Source organism: Mustela nigripes, chromosome 9 (genome assembly GCF_022355385.1).
Source record: "Mustela nigripes isolate SB6536 chromosome 9, MUSNIG.SB6536, whole genome shotgun sequence".
Lineage (NCBI taxonomy): Eukaryota > Metazoa > Chordata > Mammalia > Carnivora > Mustelidae > Mustela > Mustela nigripes.
Window position 1 is genome coordinate 35,087,278 of NC_081565.1, and position 23,946 is coordinate 35,111,223.

A 23,946-nucleotide genomic window follows, 5' to 3' on the forward strand; every position below is an offset into this window, starting at 1 on the left:
AAAAAAAATTTTTTTTTAATTTACTTATTTGATAGAGGGATGCAGAGCATAAGTAGGCAGAGCAGCAGGGAGAGGGAGAACCAGGCTTTCCTCTGAGCAGGGATCCCGCTGCAGGGCTCCATTCCAGGATCCTGGGATCATGACCTGAGCAGCAGGCAGCCACTTAACTAACTCAGCCACCCAGGTGCCCCTAAAAACAAGCATATTTTTAATAGCACCATTAAATCTATGGAGAAAATAAGGTATATCTTTGTGGTTCTGAAAACGATATAATATATATATATATATATATATATATATATATATATATATTGTTTTAATTAAAATGGCAAATTTGAAATATAATCTTAAATACAAAGGGAAGGTGACATTTTTGGAATACCTCTGCTAAATAACTTGGAAAGATCAGAAGTAACCATTGCAGTTTGCTTTATTCCTATCAGTTTAACCAGTTCTGTTTTATATGCTGATCTCTTAAAAATTTAATGTTGTAGTATTATAGCCGTATATACTCTTTTGCTAATGTTTCGATTTTTTTTGTGCTGGCAACAGGTGCCAATTATTTTGCAACCAAAAGTGCTTTAATGCCCAAGTAATTAAAACTTGAAGGAGTAGATTTGAGATAAGAGAGGTTCTCTTAGGAAACACATAGCCCTCGCCAGACATATGGTTAATTTGTAGTTTTGACAGTTTTTATGAGACTGGATTGGAAAATTGACATGTGTGGGGAATCCTAGAGAGTTGAATTCAACTAAGATCCATATCAGTTTTATAGCTAATAAACAGTGCTGTGACCCTTGAAAACTCAACATGAAACAAGTACAGGTTTTGAATTATCCACCACTCTCATGTTTACCTGGAACTCCATGTCTTTCCAAATGTTGTGATGATCTAGTTAAGAACCGATGATTTAGATAAAGGGACGACTGGGTAGCTCAGTGGGTTAAGCTTCCAACTCACTCTCAGTTCAGGTCATGCCTTGTAGTCACAAGATCGAGCCCCACGTCGTGCTCTGGCTTAGTTCAAAGGCTACTTCAGATTCTCTTTCCCTTTCCCTCCTGCTCATTTCTCTCTCAGATAAATAAACAAGATCTTTAAAACAAAACAAAACAAAACTGATGCGCTAGATTAGTTGACGGTTTCTTTCTTTTTTTTAAAGATTTTATTCATTTATTTGACAGATCACAAGTAGGCAGAGAGAGAGAGAAGCAGGCTCTCTACTGAGCAGGGAGCCCAGTGTGGGGCTCGATTTCAGGACCCTCAGATCATGACCTGAGCCAAAGGCAGAGGCTTAACCAACTGAGCCCCCCAGGCACCCCTGGTTTCTTTGTTTTATGTAAATGTTGTTTTATCCCTATAAGCCTTGTGAAAGAAAATTAATGGCCTTAACAATAGGAATAAAGAAGCAGAAGAGTGTTATTTAGAATCAAATCAAGGGCCTACTGGAATTCTACCCCCTCCTCATTGATCTCTTAGATGAGAATTGACCCTTAAAAGAGTAGCTTAACTGATGGGGAACATAGTGGAATTGCAGTTGGTCAAGCTTCTGACTCTTGATTTTGGCTCAGGTTGTGGAATCAAGCCGGTGTTGGGCTCACACTGGCGGGGAGTCTGCCTGAGGTTCTCTCTCTCCCTCTTCACTGCCCCCCTACACCCCACCACCAGTGCTCTCTCTAGAATGAATAAATAAAATTTTTTTTAAGTGGTCAAGTTCCATACAATTGCTTATCACCTTATTGTATATCTTAAATGTTGATGAGTTTTATGATTTTTAAGAAACAGATTTTACTTTTCATTTGATAGTTACTTTGTATCTCCCTTCCCTTACCTAGAATCTGTTCTTTAAAGGTATTTAATTTGGGTTGACAACATATTTTCCCTCTCCTTTACTCTCTGAGGTACATGTATTTAAACACCTGTGCACGTATAGTAATGCAAAATACTTAAAAGGTTTCATTAAGTTGATTTTGTTGCATTGGCAGAGTGAAGATAGTCCGAGTCCCAAGAGACAGCGCCTCTCTCATTCAGTCTTTGATTATACATCAGCATCACCAGCTCCCTCACCACCAATGCGACCATGGGAGATGACATCAAATAGGCAGCCCCCTTCAGTTCGATCAAGCCAACATCACTTCTCAGGGGAACGATGCAACACACCTGCACGCAACAGAAGAAGGTTAGTTAACGACAGTGTATTTCTTAAATTTTCTTCCATTGGTAGATTTTATGAGGTTTTTTTTTTTTAATGTCAGGAAGCATTTCTTTTCTATGGGCATTTTATAAACACATCAACACATATGTACTCCTCCACTCACACATGAAAAACATGACACATTGTTTAGATTCCCACACTAGAGCATGAGAGTTCATTTAGCTTGTGGTTAATAGGTGAAGAAATTGAAAGAGGCTAAGGTGATTTATCTAAAATGAATCCATACTATTATATATGAATTCATCTACTTTATGGTTTAAGGCTTTGTGTGGGCTAGCCAGCAATTCTGATTACAGAAAAATGCATTTTATAGTTCCAAACTATAAGGAAATATGGAGACTCTAGAAATGAGCTACCTCTTTTTCACTTCATACCTAATTTATCTTTAAGACAATTGGGAGCTTAATTAGGTTTCTTATAAAACTGTAGAGCCTGTGGTATGAAAGACTGACTGAGGTTTATTACAGTGCCCAGTCCTCTCTGTCATGGTACTTGGTCCCTGGCTTTCCTTCTCAGAACAATGTATTTCTTCTGAACTTCTTTCTCTTCAGTTGTGGCCTGAGCTCATAACATTCCTTCTTCAGAGAATTGTGTATCCTTAGAATGAGACAGATGTTTGCATGTCCAGGATGTTGATAATCTAAGAAACATTGAAACTCTTGAGTTAGGAAGGTGTTAAGGACTGAAAGTTTGTGTCTCTTCAAAATTCATATGTTGAAGCCCTAATTCCCAGTGTGGCTATATTTGCAGATGGAGTCTCGAAGGAAGTAATTAAGGTTGAATGAAATCATAAGGGTAGGGCCCCCCAATCCAATAGGATTGGTGTCTTTATAAGAAGAGACACCAGAGAGCTCATTTACTCTGGCATGCAAGGACACAGTGAAAAGGTGTTCATCTGCAAACCAGAAAAAGAGCTCTCACCAGAAACTCATCATGCTGACACCTTGATCTCAGATTTTTACTCTCCAGAGCTGTAAGAAAATTAGTTTTTGTTGTTTAAGTCACCTGGTGTGTGGTGTTTTGTTATGGCATCCCTGGGAAACTAATACTGAAGGATCTTAAAACCACCATTCTTGGGATGACTGGGTGGTTCAGTTGGGTAAGCATCTGCCTTCAGCTCAAGTCACCACCCAGCTTCCTGGGATCAAGTCTGGAATTTGGCTTCTTGCTCATCAGGGAGCCTGCTTCTCCCTCTGCCTCTGTGTGCACTTTCTCTCCCTGACAAAACGTTAAAAACAAAATAAAACAAGGAAAACACCGTTCTTTGTTCCAGATGAGACAAAATAAACCTGTTTCTGAGTTATATTCTGTTGACACACTGAAGCTTTTACTTGGTCCATTTCCCCCCAGTTTTATTTAGGTTAAAATAATGTATGTCAACCCAGGTGAAATATTTTATAGATGTTAAATATAATAGCATGAGACAATATGGTTGTTTTTTTCAAGCTTACAGTCTGAGCACCTGCTGTACTCTTTTCTATTGTTTTGTGATGAAATGTGTCATACAGTCCGAAGAACATGTAAACCAAGCATAACTTAAAAGGATAACACACAAGTGTACCAACACCCAGATTAAAATAGAACATTGTTAATAATTCAAAAGCCACTATTCATCCTTCCTAGAGGATAAACCCTGTTCTGTGATTGACATCATTCCATTGTTAGTATTTTTTAATACCTAGGAATGTATTTAAAACAACGTGATTTTAGGTTTTGCTGGCTTTACTCTCATTTAAATGTATTCTTCTTTGATTTTATCAAACATTCTATTTTTTTTTAAAGATTTCATTTATTAATTTAACGGAGATCATAAGTAGGCAGAGCAGCAGGCAGCGAGAGAGAGAGAGAAGCAGGTTCTCCAGTGAGCAGAGAGCCCGATGCAGAGTTCAATCCCAGGACCCTGAGATCATGACCTGAGTTGAAGGCAAAGGCTTAACCAACTGAGCCACCCAGGCTTTCCTCAAACATTCTATTTTTAATGTGGATAGCAGTAGTTCATTTATTTTTAATGGGTATAATCTTACATTATATTGATACCCCATTATTTATCCATTTATTGAATAATGGGTATCCTCAGTTTCTTAGTATTATATAGAGTATTGTTAAGAACCTTTTAAGGGTACACAGTTCCGGTATACATGTGGAAACATTTCACTAGTGTGTAAGCTTAGGAACATAATTATGGGTCATAGATCAGCTTTGGATCATAAGGGGAATGTAAAAGGTGTCTATTTCCAGATGGTAATAGTAACTAGTTAAGGGTTGTTAAATTGAAGAGAAGCATCATGCTGTAAGCTTATGGAAACACAGAGTGGGGAGGATAGGAGGAAGCAAGCACTTACCTAGAAAACTGACTTACAGGCTTATTCTGCTCAGCAGTGTGTGTTATTCCTTAACCTCATTCTCCATTAGGTACTTTATTATAGGCTGGCTATAGGCTTAAGCTGCCAGATTGCCTCCTAGAAGAAGGCTGTGCAAGCAGATACAATATTCAGCAGCAGTCTAGTAGAATTTAAGATACAAAGATGAACGCACAAAGTGCAAGAAGGACACTAAACTCAGTAAAACAACTTAAACAGTTAATAGAACAGATAATTTTTAAGTAAGTATAACATGAGAGAGATGCAAGAGGATATTCATAAAAGTCAACTAGAAACCTTACTAAAGAAAAATTCAGAACTCAGGAAATGTGCAGAAAAGGTGTCCTAGTTTCTGGAAGATCAAGTGGAGAAATTTTCCCAGATACAATGTAAAAGGCAAAAGGAAAAGTGTGGATAAAAATGTTTAAATATAGAGACAGATCCATCGGTTTTAAGTATGTCTAATATTTTCACACGGAGACAATTGAAGGGACCTTTTTTTTTTTCCTTTTAAGATTTTATTTATTTGACAGCACAAGTAAGGGGAGTGATAAGCAGAGGGAAAGGGGAAACAAGTTCCCCACAGCAGGAAAAGTCCAATGTGGGACTCGATCCCAGGACCCTGGGATCATGACCTGAGCTAAAGACAGTTGCTTAAGCAGGCACCTTGAAGGGACCTTTTTTTCCTTTACATCCCAGAAAACATTCCTTCATTTTTTCATTCATGCATTCATTTATTATTTTTATTAACATATAATGTATTATTTGCCCCGGGAATACAGGCCTGTGAATCACCAGGCTTACACATTTCACAGCACTGATACAGCACATACCCTCCTCAATGTCCATAACCCAGCCCCACCCTATCTCAATCCCCCCACCCCTCAGCAACCCTCCGTTTATTTTGTGAGATTAAGAATCTCATATGGTTTGTCTCCCTCCCAATCCTATCTTGTTTCGCTTTTTCCTTCCCTAACCCCCACAAGGCCTCACCCTGCCTCTTAAATGCCTCATATCAGAGAGATCATGATAATTGTCTTTCTCCAGTTGACTTATTTTGCTCAGCATAATACCCTCTAGTTCCATCCATGTCATTGCAAATGGCAAGATTTCATTTCTTTTGGTGGCTGCATAGTATTCCTATGTGTGTGTGTTTGTGTGAGAGATAGGGAGGGAGAGAGAGAGACACATCTTCCTTAGCCATTCATCTTTTGATTGACATCTAGGTCTGAAGGGACCTTTTTAAAGAAATAATGCAAAACCGTTTCTCAGAATTTAAGAAACACTTGAGTGTTGAACAAGATTTTGGTGAACTTGCAGAACCTACACCAAGAATAATAAAAATTCACAAATATTCCGAGACAGAAACTTTGAGTTCTGCCAGCTGATTTATCACTTAAGTATAAAGCCAAAATATAATTGCATTTCAAATATTAAGAAACCATATTGACCCGCAAGAAATCCTCCCTGAAAGAATTGTTAAAAATTGTATTCTCTCCCGGAAGTAGAAGAGTGAGAGCAAGAACTAGGATTCAAGACCACTGGTTAGCAAAGGAAATGAAAAAGACATACTATTTAAGTCTGAATAAAGGCCTGTTGTTTAAAAAAGAAAAAGAAATTCAGAAAAGATCTGCACATGAGTTGGGGATAGAGCAGAGAGAAGAGTTTAATTTCTGCCTGTCAGGAATGCTGAGTAAATCTAGGTGGGTTTTTTGTTTTTTGTTTTTTTTTTTGAAAAGTGAAAGTATATATTTAAAAATTAAGGGTCATCACTAGGAGAATAGAAATAAGGAATGTATAGCTTCTATAACAAAACAGATTAACAACACATATAGGAAACTCCAGACAGAACAGTTTTGTGGCAAATGATACACCAAAAATAAAATGAACAAAATATAAAGTCAACTGAAATATTTCTCCATATTTTATTATTATTTCTTATTTTTAGATTTTAAAAATTATTCCGCTTTCTAAATGTCCAAAGGCACACATAGCATTTAGTGAGAGGCCATATAGTAAAGATAAAGGGGATCAAATAATAGACCTGAATGTCACCATGAGGACTTGGATCTTAATTTGTGTTTTGTTGGAGTGCTGCTAATATGATTTTTGAATGGGAAGATGAGAACCAAGTGTCAACAATGGAATAATACAGTAATAAAGGGGCCCTTAAAATTTATAGGTTGAGGGCGCCTGGGTGGCTCAGTTGGTTGGGCGACTGCCTTTGGCTCGGGTCATGATCCTGGAGTCCTGGGATCGAGTCCCACATGGGACTCCCTGCTGAGCAGGGAGTTTGCTTCTCCCGCTGATCTCTCCTCTCATGCTCGCTCACTCTCTCTCTCAAATAAATTTAAAAATCATTTAAAAATTTAAAAAAAAATTAATAGATTGAGTAGATTTTTAGGAGATGAATGATCTAAGCACATGTACTCTATATTTTATAGATTTTAAGGTATGTATTTTCCCATATCTTAACATCTATTAAGGACTTAGAATTGATGGTATATCATTGTTTAATTGGCAATTTTTAAAAAAATGTTAAACAGTCTTTTATCTTCTTTTTTTTTTTTTTTTTAAGATTTTACTTATTTATTTGACAGAGAGAGACCACAAGTAGGCAGAGAGGGGAGTAAGCAGGTCATGACCTGCCTTCGGCTCAGGTCATGATCTCAGGGTCCTGGGATGGAGTCCCGTTGAGCAGAGAACCCGATGCGAGACTCCATCCCAGGACCCTGATATTATGACCTGAGCCGAAGGCAGAGGCCTAACCCACTGAACCACCCAGGCGCCCCAAGTCTTTTATCTTATATATTTATTTTTAAGATTTAATTTTAAGTAACCTCTACAGCCAGCTCAGACTCATAACCCTGAGATCAAGAGTTGCATGCTCCACTGACTGAGCTAGCCAGGCACCCCCATACAACAGTCCTTTAAAATACTTGTACAGATAAAGGAGTGCCTGGGGGGCTGGGTCGGTTAAGCATCTGACTCCTGGTTTCAGGCTCAGGTCATGAACCTCAGGGTTGTGAGATAGAGCCCTGTATCAAACTCTCTGTCAGGCATGGAGCCTGCTTAAGATTATCTTTCTCTCCCTCTGCTCCTCCCCACCTCCCCTAAAAAAATTATATAAAGAGGAGATAAGACAACTATATGCAATAATGAGATCCTGTATTGGATTCTCAGCAGTGAGGGGGCATAGTTGGAAAAACCAGTGAAATCTGAAATCTGCTCTGTTTAATTAATAGTACAATACCAAGGTTTATTAATTTTAGTAATTTTTCTATGGTTATGGAAGATAATAGGATAAAGGAAAGCTGGGCAAAGGGTATGCAAAAAACCATACTAAAATTATCTCAAAACATTTAAAAAGTGAGTTCTAGGGTGGATGACATCTTAAATTCAGTGAAATACAGTATGTAGATTTTGAAGTAAAGTTAAGTACATTTTGCAGAAAGAGAAATATAAAATAAAGTTAGTGGAGGCAGTTAATGAAACAAGAACCCGGCATGTGTATCAGGAGCACTATTGAAAAGTTAATGTCAAAGAGGAATGTTGTTGTTCTCTTTAAGACTGGGGAGTTGGGAGTGAGAAGAAGCATATTTAGAGGTAGAGAGGTGATCTGATGTGTGCAGCTGTGTTTGGAATGGGACTGTTTGGCCTCTTTTGCCCAATGTAGAGTACATTTTGTTTGTTTGTTTATTTAAAAGATTTATTTGATAGAGAATGAGAGAGAGAGAGCACTTGCATGAGAAGGGCAGGGGGCAGAGGGAGAAGCAGACTCCTGCTGAGCAGGGAGGGAGCCTTATGCCAGGATCATGACCTGAGCCGAAGGCAGTTGCTTAACCAACTGCCTTCGGCTCAGGTCATGATCCTGGTGTCCCAGAACAGATCCCCTCACCGGGGCCCCTGTTGCAGGGGGAACCTTATTTATTTGAGAGAGAGACAGTGAGAGAGAGCACATGAGAGGGGAGAAGGTCAGAGGGAGAAGCAGACTCCCCATGGAGCTGGGAGCCCGATGTGGGACTCGATCCCGGGACCCCAGGATCACGACCCGAGCCGAAGGCAGTCGTCCAACCAACTGAGCCACCCAGGCGCCAGGTGCCCTTTTGTTTGTTTATTTTAAAGATTCTATTTGAGAGAAAGAGCTTGAGGGAGCACAAGCAGTGGAGAGAGAAACAGTTTGCCCATCGAGCAGGGACCTGATGCTGGGGGGGTGGTGGTCATAGCCAGAGCCGAAGGCAGCCACTTAACCCACTGAGCCATCCAGGTGCCCCTGTAGAGTACTTTTGAATGAGGCTGCTTTTTTGAATTGCACTAGTGCTGAGCCATTGTAAAAAGCCGTGGAGGTGAATTGTGGAATTGTAGAGAATGGAAATCTATTCACAATAACAACTTGACAAAATTTGTGTTAAACTACATAGATGACTGGGGGTGTAGGGGGAGTAAAAGTGGTTTCCTTCATAACGTCTTTTAAAATTCTGTGTATTATAGGAATATTTATGCTGATGCTATCTCAGTGATTTCCATTTCTAGCATTTACTGAGTTACTATTGTATTTGCAGTTGTAAACAGATGTTCTTCAGTTACGTCTTTTCATTCCAATGGAATTGCTGATATTCGACTACTTTTGCCTTTACAAAAGGCAGTTTCGTATAATTAAACAAAAAAAAGGACAGTAGTGGGCTATTGATTTCTAATATTTGCAGAGCTGAATACTAAATTTTGTAATTTTTTTTTTAAAAAAAAAAACATTGTTTAAATTTGGTTTTAGAGCTGATGGGGAACCAGCACTATTATTTAATACTCAGGCTTTTGCCTTAGCGTAAACTGATGTATTGCAAAGAGGCAACACAGAATCTTTATGGATCACAACAGTAAATATTATAATGACTTTCTTGACATTTGCTATATTACAGTCCTCCTGTCAGGCGCCAGAGAGGAAGAAGGGATCGTCTGTCTCGACATAATTCCATTAGTCAAGATGAAAACTATCACCATCTCCCTTATGCACAGCAGCAAGCAATAGAGGAACCTCGAGCCTTCCACCCTCCGAATGTATCTCCCCGTCTGTTACACCCTGCTGCTCATCCACCCCAGCAAAATGCAGTAATGGTTGACATACATGATCAGGTATAGTAACAGAATGTCTAGAAAATGCAGGTGCTAAAGATTGGTGGCAGTTTATTGAGGTGGTTTTTCATTGTAAATTTCTTTTAATTTTACCTAAAAGGAAGTAATTTTTCCTAAACTGAAGCTGTTTTAGGTAAGATCATTCTTTTTAAATTCTATGTAGCTTGAAAGAAAGTTGAACTTTAGAAAATTAGGAGCAAGGTTATGAAAGCTCAGAATGGTTTCGTGTATTAGTTGGAAATCACTGCTAATAAGTTTAATAGGAGATAACAGAAAACTGGTGGTTTGAATACACATTTCTGTTTCCCTCTCCCTTCCTGTTTCTTCTGGATAATTCAGTAGGCACGACAGTTGAGTACATCTTTGTTGGTAGGTTTCCATGGGTCTCCACAGGGATGACAGGTAGATGGCTTATTCCCTTTGTTCCTGCCAGGAGCTGAGGGACTATTTGAGAAGAGGGCTTGTCAGACAGAGCCTGAGAGTAAAGACCACAATTGTTTGGATTTCTATGGATTTTCTGAAGTCAGCAATAAGGTTGCTGAATTGTAAGGATAAGGAAAAATTCGTCTTTCAAATTTGTAGATAGAAATTAGAAAAGGAAGGAAAATCGAACTGGCATTCATTTTTTTCATCTGTAGTAGATGATAGGAAACCATGAAAACACTATATTGACAATTGAAAGAAAATATGATCTCTACCAGGTACCATCTTCTGTCAGACATGTTCTATCCTATGTTAAAGAAAGAGTTCAAAAAATTGATCATGCAGTAAGAAGTTCTAAAAAGAAAAAATTTTCTAGACCACATTCTTTGTGGTCATAATCTGATAAAATTATAAATCATAACTTTAAAAATAATTTTTAAAATGACACTGAAATGTTTGAGGCAAGATTATAATTGGGGAAAATTAAAGGAAATACCATCAAAGTCAGATATGCCTAAAGCTGTTGTCTGAGAAAATTTTATAAACCATCATTATTTATTTTAAAAATAGAAAATAAATGAACTAATTGCTTGAGTAATTAGGGAAAAATTTACAGAGTAAACCAAAAGGAATGAAAAGAATAAATTACCAGGAAATATAATTAAAATTAACAATATAGAAATTTATTAAAAAAGAAGCAGCACAAAACCCAATCCTGGTGCTTTGAAAAATTGGTAAGAATAACTAGCACCTTGTGAGCTTGGTTAAGGTGAAAAGAACCAAATATATAAAGGAAGTAGGAATGATTTAAAAAAAAAAAAAAGACCTATATCCATACACATAAGAAATATTCAAAGAATTTTCTTCAATTTTAAAATGAAAACACCTATTTCATAAGGGTTGTTGGGAGAATTAAGAGTTAATTTATTCTGAGCACTTAAACTAGTACAAATGGTAAGCACTCAGTTATTATTTTGCTGTTAGCTATTGTAAATTTCTTTTAATTTTACCTAATTATAATGAAATTCTGTGTGTAACTGGGGGGACAGAGAAAATACGAAGTTCCTAGAGGATATTATGCTTAGCGAAATAAGTCAATCTGAGAAAGACAATTATCATATGATCTCCCTGATAGGAGGAAGTTGAGATGCAGCATGGCGGGGTTGGGTTAGAAAAAGAATAAATGAAACAAGATGGGATTGGGAGGGAGACAAACGGTAAGAGACTCTTAATCTCACAAAACAAACTGAGGGTTGGGGGGGTGGGATAGGGAGAGGGTGGTGGGCTTATGGACATTGGGGAAGGTATGTGCTGTGGTTGGTGAGTGCTGTGAAGTGTGTAAACGTGGCGATTCACAGACCTATACCCCTGGGGCTAATAATACATTGTATGTTAATAAAAAATTAAAAATTTTTTAAAAAGGAAAAAAAAAGAAGGTCCAAAAATTGACCCAACAATAATAGAAAAATGTGAATTACCACATAAGTGTAAAAGCTACTTAGAATTTTACCATTGAAGAGGCACAGTGATAAGATGGCTTCACAGATGATTTTTCCAGTTTGTAAGGAACTCTCATGTAATAATATACAAATGATTTCAGGCTTTTCTTAAAACCAAAAAACCAATTTTTTCTAATTATTTTATGAAACCTATGTAATTTTAATATCAAAAGTAAAGATAGTAATCCCCAAAGAACAATAGAAAACTCTCAAATACAAAGGAGGATTTTCTTTTCTTTTTTTTTTTTTTTTTTAATTTTATTTATTTGACAGACAGAGATCACAAATAGGTAGAAAGGCAGGCGGAGAGAGAGAGAGGAGGAAGCAGGTTCCCCGCTGAGCAGAGAGCCCGATGTGGGACTCCATCCCAGAACCCTGAGATCATGACCTGAGCTGAAGGCAGAGGCTTAACCCACTGAGCCATCCAGGCGCCCACAAAGGAGGATTTTCTAAATAGATGTTCAGAAATACCTAGCAGCGTATCAGTAATAATAATAATAATAAAGGTTTATTCCAAATAAGAGGATAGTGTAGTATGGAAATATTCATAGTACATCAACAAATAATAGGAGAAAATAATGATTTTTATCAGAAGATGTTGAAGTCAGTTAAAATTTAATAAAAACTAATAAGAAAGAACCAAAAGGGAAATTACTTAAATATAATAAGTAAAATTAGCAGCAAGTATCCTAATTGGCCAGATGAATCAGCAACTAGAGATGTTTGCTGTCCGTTTTTATTTAATGTTACATTAAAAGTTCTACCGGATGGAATAAGATAATGTAGTTACAGGTGTAAAACAGTGAAAGAAATAATTGTATTTTTCTCCTCACTATGTAATTGTAGAAGAAAACACAAGAAACTCTAGTTTTAAAGAATTTAATATGGGGCCCATATGCAGATTAAATGTATAGATGTCTCTAACTTATATCGATCACTTCATGAATAGATATGGTATATCCATACAGTGAAATAATAATTCACTAAAAGGTGGAGTGAAGTACTAATCCATGCTGCACTACATGGATTAACCTTGAAAATATGCTAAGTCAAGTCAGCCAGCCACAGAAGGCCACATTTATATGAAATGTCTAGAATAGGTTAAATCCATAGAAATGGAAATGAATTGTTTCCAATATTGTTAAGGAGGATAAGCCAAGACAAAGGGAAGAAAAAGAGTTTGAGAACAAGAAAAGAACAAATAACACCCATCAGTATTTGCAGATGAAATGACCATATGCATAGAAAAGCCCAAAGCATCTTAGATAAGCTATTAAAATTAAGAATTGAACAGATTGATTGGTTACCAAAGCACCTATAAACAATCAGTTGGGGGCGCCTGGGTGGCTCAGTGGGTTAAGCCTCTGCCTTCAGCTCAGGTCATGATCTCAGGGTCCTGGGATTGAGCCCCATATCGAGCCCCATATCGCGCGCTCTGTTCGGTGGGGGGCCTGCTTCTCCCTTCTCTCTGCCTGCCTCTGTCTACTTGTGATCTCTCTCTCTGTCAAATAAATAAATAAAAATAAAATTTAAAAAAATCAATCAGTTGTATTTTTCTATACCAGAATCAAACATAATAAAAAAAACTTTTCAAAGATATATTTACACTAAACAACCAAGATTTTTTTTTCAACAGATAAGCTGTGGAGATGAGGGGAGATGGAAGTAGCAGTTAACAAACTTAGAGATATTCCAATTAATTGTAATATGTAAACTATTTTTGGATTCTGATTAAAAATTTGATACTGATGATGCATTGGAATTTTGAACAGAATATTATTTCTAAGGATCTTTCTCCTTTTTTTTTTTTTTTTCTTTTTAAAAGAGTTTTATTTATTTGACAGAGAGATCACAAGTAGGCAGAAAGGCAGGCAGAGAGGGGGAAGCAGGCTCCCTGCTAAGCAGAGACCCTGATGTGGGACTAGATCCCAGAACCCTGAGATCGTGACCTGAGCCGAAGGCAGAGGCTTAACCCACTGAGCCACCGAGGTGCCCCAAGGACCTTTCTCTCAAGGGAGTTTGATAATGCTCCTGTGGTTAAGTGTTTGTGTCTTCCAGAAATATGTACTAAAATATTTATTAAAGGATGGGTTCCTGGGATTTGCTTCAACAAAATATAGGAAAAGGAGAAGTTGATGGAAATGGATTGGCTGTGGTTTAATGGTTTTGGAGGCTACATAATGAATAGGGGGGTTAATTATACTACTGTTGAGTGTATTTGAAATTTTCTGTAATGTTCAAATGAAAAAGTATCATTGAAAAATCAAAATAATACAGAGGAAATTATGAAGCAATCTTAATAAAAGATGCCTAAGATTTATGTAGAAGATTATAACACTTTGTTAAGGCAGTAAACCTGTCTAAATACTGAAGGTTTGTCTTGTAAACCTTTTTGTAAAAACTGCCTGTTGTCAAAACTGATATTCGGAACATGTAGAAATAGCATGATCGCAAGTAAATTTCCAGGAAGATTTAGGTATAACTTGAAAAGCTGATTCTGTCATTTCTCTGGCATTTTATTAAGGGCCTGGAATTATCTTAAGAGTAGGGGAAAGCAGGCTACTGCTGTTTCTGTAGAGTTTTACTGGAATGCAACTATGCTTTCTTATTTATCATCTGTGGATGCTTTTTGCAGATATCAAGTCGCCCATAAGCCTAAAATACTTTCTGGCTCTTTAAGAAATAGTTGGCGGGGCGCCTGGGTGGCTCAGTGGGTTAAGCCACTGCCTTCGGCTCAGGTTATGATCCCAGGGTCCTGGGATCGAGTCCCGAATCGGGCTCTCTGCTCAGCGGGGAGCCTGCTTCCTCCTCACTCTGCTTGTTTCTGCCTACTTGTTATCTCTCTGTGTTAAATAAATAAATTATTTAAAAAAAAAAAAAAGAAAGAAAGAAAGAAAGAAATAGTTGGCTGATGAGTGCTCTGGTCTAGTTGCTAAGACCAAGTAGTTCTCAAGAGTATGTGCTAGATCATCTGGCCAGCAGCAGCAGCATCACCTACACATTTGTTAGGAATGCAGGTTCTCAGACTATACACTAGACTTAAATCAGAAACTCCAGGTATGGCCAGCAACCTGTTGTAACCCAAGTGATTCTAATGCCAGAATAATTAAATGGGCTAATGACATAGAACATAAATCCCAGAAATAAACCCACACATTTATGGATACTTTAGTGATATATGGTTTCAGATGAGTTGGAAGAAGACAGAATTTTTAATTAATAATGCTGGGACAATTGGGTACCCAATTCGTCTTCCTAGATACTAATTTCTTTTTTTTTTTTTTTTCTTCATTTATTTGACAGACAGAGAAATCACAAGTAGGCAGAGAGAGAGAGCTGGGAAACAGGCTCCCCACTGAGCAGAGAGCCCGATTCGGGGCTCGATCCCAGGACACTGGGATCATGACCTGAGCCAATTTTAGTATATGTGCTGCCGAAGCGAGCACCATGACCTGAGCCAAAGGCAGACCATTAACCCACTGAGCCATCCAGGTGTGCTCCCCTAGAAACCAATTTCTAATAAGTTAAGTAAAGCAGGGGCGCCTGGGTGGCTCAGTGGGTTAAGCCTCTGCTTTAATGACAAGCAATAGATTTGTATCTCTAATTAAGCTCTAAATGAATGTGACAGAAAACCTGATAGAAAATGGTCAGGTGAACAAAGGATAGTTTACCAAAAAGGAACTCTGAATGGTTAATAAACCTGTCATAAGGGGCACCTGGGTAGCTCAGTGGGTTAAGCCTCTGCCTTCAGCTCAGGTCATGATCTCAGGGTCCTGGGATTGAGCCCTGCATCGGCTCTCTGCTCAGCAGGGAGCCTGCTTCCCCCACCTCTTTCTGCCTGCAGTTTCTGCATACGTGTAATCTCTCTGTCAAATAAATAAATAAAATCTTAAAAAAAAAAAACTGTTCTAAGATACTCACCTGCTCTAATCAGAGAATGCAGATTTAAGGCAAGCATGTTAATACTGGTTTTTGTTGTTGTTTCCATTCTTCAGGTGGGTAAGCACAATTGTGACACAAGTACATCTACTTTGAGTGGAGATGCTGGAAAATGGTTCCTATTGTTACTGTTAGGATTGTGGCTTACCCAGCCATTTACAATACTGTAAAATTCACCCTTTTACCCAGAATCCCTCTGAAATAAATGAAACTACTAGTATTTTTGGATATGTATTCAGTGATCTTTTTTTTACAGTTGTGTTTGCAGTGGTGAAAGAGTGAAAACAACTTGAATATCCCAATAGCCTATTAGTGAGAGGACTGTGTTAAGTGGGTGTTTCAAAAAAAAAATGAATTGACTTTAACTCCCTTCAAGACATATCTACAATATTAATTGAAGAAAGTAATTTACAAGCTATATCTCATTTATGTTAAGGGAAAAAAATTAACATGACAACAGTTAGTGGATAATCTGTATATATTCATATGGCCATGGAAGAAAGATGTTGAAGGGTTATATGTTATTAAAATTGTTTGCCTCAGGTAGGATAGGAATCAGACTGGCCAAGAGAGAAGGAAATTATTTAACTTTTTAAATTCTCCTTCAAGTTGTTGTACTAGTTGGATTTAAATTTTTAAAAAAATTTCCTGTTGGATGTGGCTAGGTAGTAGAAGATACAGCTTTCATGTTTCCAAGTTTCCTCAGAAAAGTTTCCTCTATAAAGCAGATGAGAAGAGTTAATACAGCAGTTCATTATTCTCCTGGACTTTTGAAGTCTCTTTGAGGGTCAAGTTGTGTCTTAGTTCTGTGGGTTTTATATATTATTCTTGAAACAGTCAGCTGTCCTATACAGTGATAAAGAATATTCTGGTTGAAGCTATTGGAGAAGTACATTGTGAAACTCTGTGTAGCTAAGAGAGGAAACTGTAAAGGCCTATATTTTAATTTTTAATAGTTGATTTCTTATTCAAACACCTGAAGTTCTAAGGTTGCATTTTTCTTTCCTACTAGCTCCATCAGGGCACTGTCCCTGTTTCTTACACAGTAACAACAGTGGCACCACATGGGATCCCACTCTGCACAGGCCAGCACATCCCTGCTTGCAGTACACAACAGGTCCCAGGATGCTCTGTGGTTTTCAGTGGACAGCACCTCCCTGTCTGTAGTGTGCCTCCTCCAGTAAGTCTGCCATCCCCTTCGAATGGCTAAGTGTGTTCTGTAAGCAAACAGAATTAAAGAGACTGCTCTTTGGAAAAAGCTCTTCATTTTCAAGTAAAAAATGCAATTTTATTGCAATAGGAGTCTCAAAGCATACTTAAAATAACAATTTAATAAAGTTAGCTTTAAAACTTGGCGTATTTTCAAATTAAATTATACATATTTAAATATCCTGAAGAGAAAGCATGTATCAGCACTGTTTATAATTAAACCTTGATAAAGGTTGGATTAGGGTACTAGCATAGAATATTGAACTACTTAGTAAGTTAGTCTGAGAGACTTTAGTGATCAACAGTAATAGCCTCAGCACTTAAGTTTTTGTAAGCACTTTGAGTGCTTGGTCTTACTTATTTCTCGCTGTAGGAAGCCTGTGGTAACAATGGTATCCCCATTTTCTAGATGATGAAATTGCAAATGACTTAATGTCACAGAGACAGTTAGTATGAGAGAGCAGTGATTCACACCCACTTCCTTCTGCCTCTTAAGCTCATGTTTTATCCTTTAATCCATCGACCCCCAATCCAACCTCCTTATTTCACAAATGAGGTCACTGAAATCCAGAGAATTTAAATGACTTGTCTGACTAAGGTTTTCAATGAAGCATTTTCCTGAAACTAAATATAATCCTAATATCTTTATTTGAATGTGAGATTAAAAGGAACACAGAGATACCAACTCTAGTTTTAATTTATTAATTTATCCTAACCTTGGTTTCTCAATAATGGATTATGGGATCAGTGTGCTAAATTAGCAGACTAAAATATTGAGAAACATAACCTTATTATGTTAATAAGGAACTTAGCTGTGGGTTGGGCTCTTAGTAAATATCAAAATTCCATAAATAAGAAAATTTCTGTAACATTGAAAAGGATAGGTTCTTGGACAGGAAAGCAGTAATATCTGGTTATTCAGTCAAGTAGGAAGGAGCCTCCTCTTCTGTGCAACACTTTTCACTCCACTTCATAGGTATCAAAAAGCTAAAGAGGAAGTTGGGTGTTTTGACTTATATGCCAGAACTATATAAAATACAGAATAATTACTAGTATTTTACTGATAAATGCAAAAATATGCTATAGTTTCATTTTCAGTGTAGGTCATTAAGATATTTTGGTATGATTTTGAGCAGGATATGGCAATGACATTTCAATCTCAATGTATAGATTTTTAAGAATACATTATTACTAGTTTTATATTAATAACAAATAATGGTTTCTTTTACAGATGCTTCAAGCATGTTCAGTTCAGCACTTACCAGTACCATATGCTGCGTTCCCACCCCTTATTTCTAGTGACCCATTTCTTTTACATCCTCCTCACCTTTCTCCCCATCATCCTCCTCATTTGCCACCACCTGGCCAGTTTGTCCCTTTCCAAACACAGCAGTCACGATCGGTAGGTATCTACTCTTCTGTCTTTAATTTTCAGAGAATGTATAGACCTAAGAGGCAGATTAATTTAATAGATGTTATTTGTTACCACTTAAAAACTATAATTTAGGCACTCTTCTGGTTCTTAAAAGAATTAGGGAATTCACAGTTACACAAATTAATATAAATATGTTTACCTAAAATTATCTTGGTTGCTTAAGTTTTTCTAGTTCTTTTATATGTCTCTTGTATAATTTAAAATTGTTCCTTCATGTCTGCAATCCTTCTGGAAGTAAATCTGAAGAAAAATTCTGTTGTTTTTTCCTTTTATGTATTTCTGAAATGGTGGAAAATGAAAGTATTATAAAATAGTTTATTGATACTTGCTATAATAATTACTTTCATTTAGGCAAGTAAAGTAAATTTGTTTTCTGGGTTTTTTTGAAGTCCCATTTTTCTTCTATATTCTGTTGAAAAGATGAGGTCATCCATCTTGGGACTAGAATTTAGCTCAGAGGCATATTCTCTTGAGGGGTTGGAGGAGGTATAAGCACTGTAGCAGTGGAACAGGGGCACAGGAAGGAGGCCCAGATGTTTTTTGGACAGGCCAAGTTAACCATCTAAACTATCAGGCATTCAGGGTGAATGGGAAAGAGAACATACAGAATGATTAGGGGAAAAGATTTTAAGTCCTGTGAAAGGAACTTGACCATGTATCCTAGAGGAACCTTAACCATCCTTTACCTAGGATTTATGCACCATGCGGGGTCTCAGGTAGAGGAGAACTTAACCTGGATGCTCCTCTGACCGCTATAGAAGCCAATTAGGACAAAAGTTGGGCTTATCCAAAAAGTTAAAACTACTTCTATAAGGAAGTCTTTATTAGAATCATGGCAGGATTGATGGCAGGATGATCTTAGCTTCAAGTACCTGAGAATTCAAGATTAAAACAAAATTTTGCCATCACTTATATTTGAGTTTGGTATCCTTTAAAAGGTCCAATCACGTAGCCAGATCACAGCAGTTTAGGTTCACTTGTGTTGTCATAGTGTCAGCAGTTGGGATTTCTCTCAAGCATATATAAGCTACCAAACTAAAGTGGAATTTTGTTTGAATAGTGAATAATGTGTTGATAATTGTCTAACTGCAGAAGGAAGTTAGACTAACGTTGAAGAATACATGTTCTTAAAGGAGTCAGATACACAAAAATATGTACATAAGTGTTCATAGTAGCATTACTCCTAACATCAAAAGGTGGAAAGAGTTCAAATGTCCCATCAACTGATGCAGTGAAGCAGTGAATCTTTTTCAGCTATAAAAAGGAGTGAAGTACTGATACACAGACTACAAAATGATGAGCCTTGAAAACATGCTAAGTGAAAGAAGCCAGACACAAATGACACAAACATATGAAATGTTCCAGGATAGGCAAATCTGTAGAAATGGAAGGTAGACTGGCAATTGTCCAAGGCTTGGGGAGGACTGGAAAAATGGGGTAGTGGACTCCTAATGAGCACAGGTTGGGGGGTGGAGGGATGAAAGTGCTATGGAATTAGATAGTGATGAAGGTCATAGAACTCCGGTGAATCTACTTAAATCTATTGTACCCCTTAAATGAATTGTACCCCTTAGCAGGGTGATTTTTTTTTTTTTATAGTATGTGAATTATATCTCAGTAAAGCTATTGTCAAGAAGAAACATAGTGTGTGCTTCGCTTTCCTACATTGTCTCAGTGTTCATAGCATGCTTTTGAAGTAGGCAGTGAACCTTTTAGTCCTCTAGATAATATGAGATTCATATGAAGTTATTTATATAAAAGCCACATGGCTCATTAGTGACAACAGCAAGAGTCTAATACTGAAGCCCATAAGTCTTCTAATACAGCATCATGCCTGCTCCATCTGATCCCACTCATTTAGTCCTGGTTCTGATTTATAAATATACACATGCTCGGTTTCATATGTTAAAGTGTCTGAAGTGTCAGAAGATTTTGTGAGATCAGTGTATTATGATTAAAAAGGAATTTTAACTTCCATATAATTACTTTCCGTCTCCTTTTTTTGAGACATTTCAAATAGTAAAATGTTTATTGGAAATGTTTTAATGACGTTTCAGAGATTTTACTGTAGTCTGTATGTCCACAAGTATAAATTTAGATTCGTATAAACATCAAGAAATAAATGACCTTAAAGGTGTTTGGGGGAGGTTAATTTTTATTATTATGAAACATAATATGTCTAAACACTGGCAGTATATTAATATATTAGTTTGCTCTTTTCCTCTCTCAGCCTCTGCAAAGGATAGAAAATGAAGTGGAACTCTTAGGTGAACATCTTCCAGTAGGAGGTTTTACTTATCCTCCATCGGCCCATCCCCCAACATTACCTCCATCAGCTCCTTTGCAGTTCCTAACCCATGATCCTTTGCATCAGGAGGTGTCCTTCGGAGTAGTAAGTTTTCAATCCTGTTATTAACCTATTACTTGCTCTGATAACTTGTTCTGAGTTCTGTTTCTATATAACTCTGCCTGTTTAGAGTTTTTTTAATGTATTCTTGAAAGGGTTTGGTCGGAAAATTGTATTTAAAACTACACCTAAGTGTATTTTTTTTTTTTTAAAGATTTTATTTATATCTAGAGAGGAAGTGAAAGTGGGTGGTGAGGGAGAGGGGAGCATAGGGAAAGGGGCAAGCAGACTCCATGCTAAGCTCAGAGCCTGGTACGGGACTCAATCCCATTACCCTGAAATCATGACCTGAGCCAAAATCAAGTCAAATGCCCGACTGACTGAGCCACCCAGGTGCCCCAATCACTAAGGAATATACTTAAGTGTATTTTTTTTTTTTAAGATTTTATTTATTTATTTGACAGACAGAGATCACAAGTAGGCAGAGAGGCAGGCAGAGAGGGAGAGGGAGAAGCAGGCTCCCTGCTGAGCAGAGAGCCCAATGCGGGGCTTGATCCCAGGATCTTGAGATCATGACCTGAGCCGAAGGCAGAGGCTTTAACCCACTGAGCCACCCAGGCACCTCTTAAGTGCATGTTTTAAACTAGTTGTATTTATGCTAACATTTAATAAATACCAAATGTTAACTTACTTAAATAGTAAGAAATTTTGTAGGTTTTTTAAAGAAGAGAGACTATTAGGCAAAATAAGTAGTTAAAAAGGTAGAGTGATCTTAAATTGTTTTAACTTTTTTCCCCTACAGCCTTATCCTCCATTTATGCCTCGGAGGCTCACAGGACGTAGTAGATATCGATCCCAGCAGCCAATACCACCTCCCCCCTATCATCCCAGCTTACTACCATATGTGTTGTAAGTTGTGTTTTTCTCATTGTAGTGAATTCTGAATTTTGATAGCCTTGACGTTCTCCTCCTCTTATGAATATCTTCTGCGTGATACATGATTGAGGGTGTGTTAGAGATTTGTTTTTATGTAATGGTAAGGGATTGGACTGGGAGACTGTGTAAGGGTGGAATAAGGAGAAGAGCCAAGAACAAGGGAGAAGTGGGAGAGGAAGAAATTTGTGAGCCAGAAAATAGGTTAGAAGATTTAAAGAATAAATCAAAAAGTAGAAAAGTTTACAATTTTGCCTCTCTTACAGCTGTCATCACTAGCCACCTTTGAATATCCAGCTTTTTAAATTAAGATTTTATTATTTATTTGAGAGAGAGAGCACCCGTGTGTGCATGTGCATGTAGCAGAGAGGGGCAGAGGAATAGGGAGAAGCAGACTCCACACCAAGCAGAGAGCTCATTGTGGGGCTTGATCCCAGGACTCTGGGATCATGACCTGAGCCGAAGGCAGATGCTTCACTGACTGAGGCACCCAGGGGCCCCGCATATGTTTGATGCTGCTGCTTTCCCAAGGAAAGAGGTCAGAGAAGTTATTTCTGTGCCTTAGAAATACTGTTAGGATTAAGTTTGTAACAGATGCCCAAGTGTTACACATGATAGTTTTTAATTTGTCTCTCACGTAGTGAAGTTCAGAAGTGGGCAGTTCAGAAATTGTTGGCCCAATAATTAAGGAATGGTTCTACCATGTTCAAAATTTTTTGGCTTTCTCTACATGAATGAAGATGGCTCCTCGGGTTCTAGCCATTATATCTAACACTCCAACTAGCAAAAATGAAAATGGATCTCTCTGCCTTCCTGCCTAGTTTCCACTGGCCAGAATTCAGTTTCAAGTCTATAATTACCTTCTAAGAAGACTAGGAAATGTTTTTATACAGAGGGCAAGGCTCCTATACCACACACTATTTTGATAATTGTAGCTGTATTAGAAGTCTTTAAAGTCAGATAATATCAGAACTTGGATCTTAAAATTATTTGAAGTCTTACATGATCCATGTAAAGTTGAAAATCAGCAAATCGGTTTGTACTAAAATGCAGTTTGCTGGGATTTTGGTAGGGGTTGCATTAAATTTATAGATCAATTTTGGAAGAGAATTGATATCTTCTAGTCTGCATAACAGTGTATTTCTCTATTTGTTAATTTAAAAAAATCTTCCTGGTGGTAGTATTTTTAGTTTTTAATTATATAGGTCTTGCACATGTTTCGTTAAATTATAATCTCTAATATTTCATGTTTTTTATGCTTTTGTAAGTTGTATTTTTTTAATGTCAGTTTTATTGCTAGTAAAGTCCTTTTCTTTAAAGGGTTGCCACTGATTAACACTGACCATTCTTTATTCTTTTAGCATTAACCTTGTTCTTCCCATTCTATTCATTGAAGTAGTGTACCAGTGTATCAATATTAGTGTTGGTTGTTTTCACTGCAGATCAATGCTTCCAGTGCCACCTGCAGTGGGTCCAACTTTCAGCTTTGAATTGGACGTGGAAGATGGAGAAGTAGAAAATTACGAGGTTAGTAGGTAAACTGTGAGTTTGTTTGGGTAGAGTTATATGCATAAGAAGTATTCTACTCAGTCACCTAATTAAACATGCATTTGATAAATCCTTTGTATGTTTCACAACATGAATATATCAGAAAAGTGGTTGGCATCCTTGGGATATTTCTACATGTACCACACAGCTATGATAAGAAGATAGGCTTGGTGCTATATTAGAGTTCCATAAAATGCCTTTGAGAGAATGTAAGTGGCAAAACATTGAATTGTGATTTGGTGTGAAAAGATTTTTTGGAAGCATAAGTGTTTGAGCTGGTTCCAAACGGATGGAAAAAGAGCAGCTTCGTGCATGAGATTGAGGTAGGGAAGTGCCGGATATTCTTGAGGCATGGCATGCAGTTGGTGGCTTAAGTGAAAAGGAGAAAATAGAGATTTGATTGAAAATCTCAGCTGGCTGTTGAGTATGTGTGCCCTGCTAGAGACATAATTTTCACTGTTGGGAGGAAGGAGCTGCTAAATGTTTTGGTTCTGATGGCATCAGATTCTACCTTTAAGAGTCAAAACTGCTAGTAGCATAAAGGAGTAGATGGGAATGGTTAGACATTAGTGGGAGGAAAACTTACTAAATAGGTTGGGCAAATTATAGGACCATGCAATTCTGAACTATGGGAACTGTAAATCTAAAAGAGTAGATCTTAAGAGACTTTTTTCTTTATTCTTAAAGTTTTTAAAAGTGGTTTAATTTGAGAGACTTAACACTAGAATCAGCAGGAATTGATCGCCAAATGGTTTGTGGTAGTGTCGGGTGTGCACAGGGGGCTTACAGAAGATGTTCTGCAAAAAAGATCGCAGTAGTTCATGAAGAAGGCAGAATAAAAGAAGATAGCAGGTCAAGTAGCTTATATTTTCCATACTTATATAATTTTATATATAATATATAAAATAATA

At 37.4% G+C, this 23,946-nt stretch overlaps 1 protein-coding gene across 13 annotated transcripts in view; it reads left to right on the forward strand.

The window, feature by feature from the left end:
- Nucleotides 1–23,946, forward strand: part of RNF38 (ring finger protein 38) — a 139,371-nt gene that overhangs the window by 107,143 nt on the left and 8,282 nt on the right. For 12 of the 13 annotated variants that reach the window (XM_059411314.1, XM_059411317.1, XM_059411312.1 and 9 more), the window contains 7 exons: nt 1,983–2,176; nt 9,489–9,702; nt 16,576–16,743; nt 18,004–18,174; nt 20,438–20,599; nt 21,357–21,463; nt 22,930–23,014. In XM_059411314.1, the coding sequence (XP_059267297.1) occupies nt 2,070–2,176; nt 9,489–9,702; nt 16,576–16,743; nt 18,004–18,174; nt 20,438–20,599; nt 21,357–21,463; nt 22,930–23,014 (1,014 nt within the window). In that variant the 5' untranslated portion in view covers nt 1,983–2,069. The remainder of the gene's footprint in view (nt 1–1,982; nt 2,177–9,488; nt 9,703–16,575; nt 16,744–18,003; nt 18,175–20,437; nt 20,600–21,356; nt 21,464–22,929; nt 23,015–23,946) is intronic. The other variant, XM_059411313.1, reaches the window with a different exon arrangement.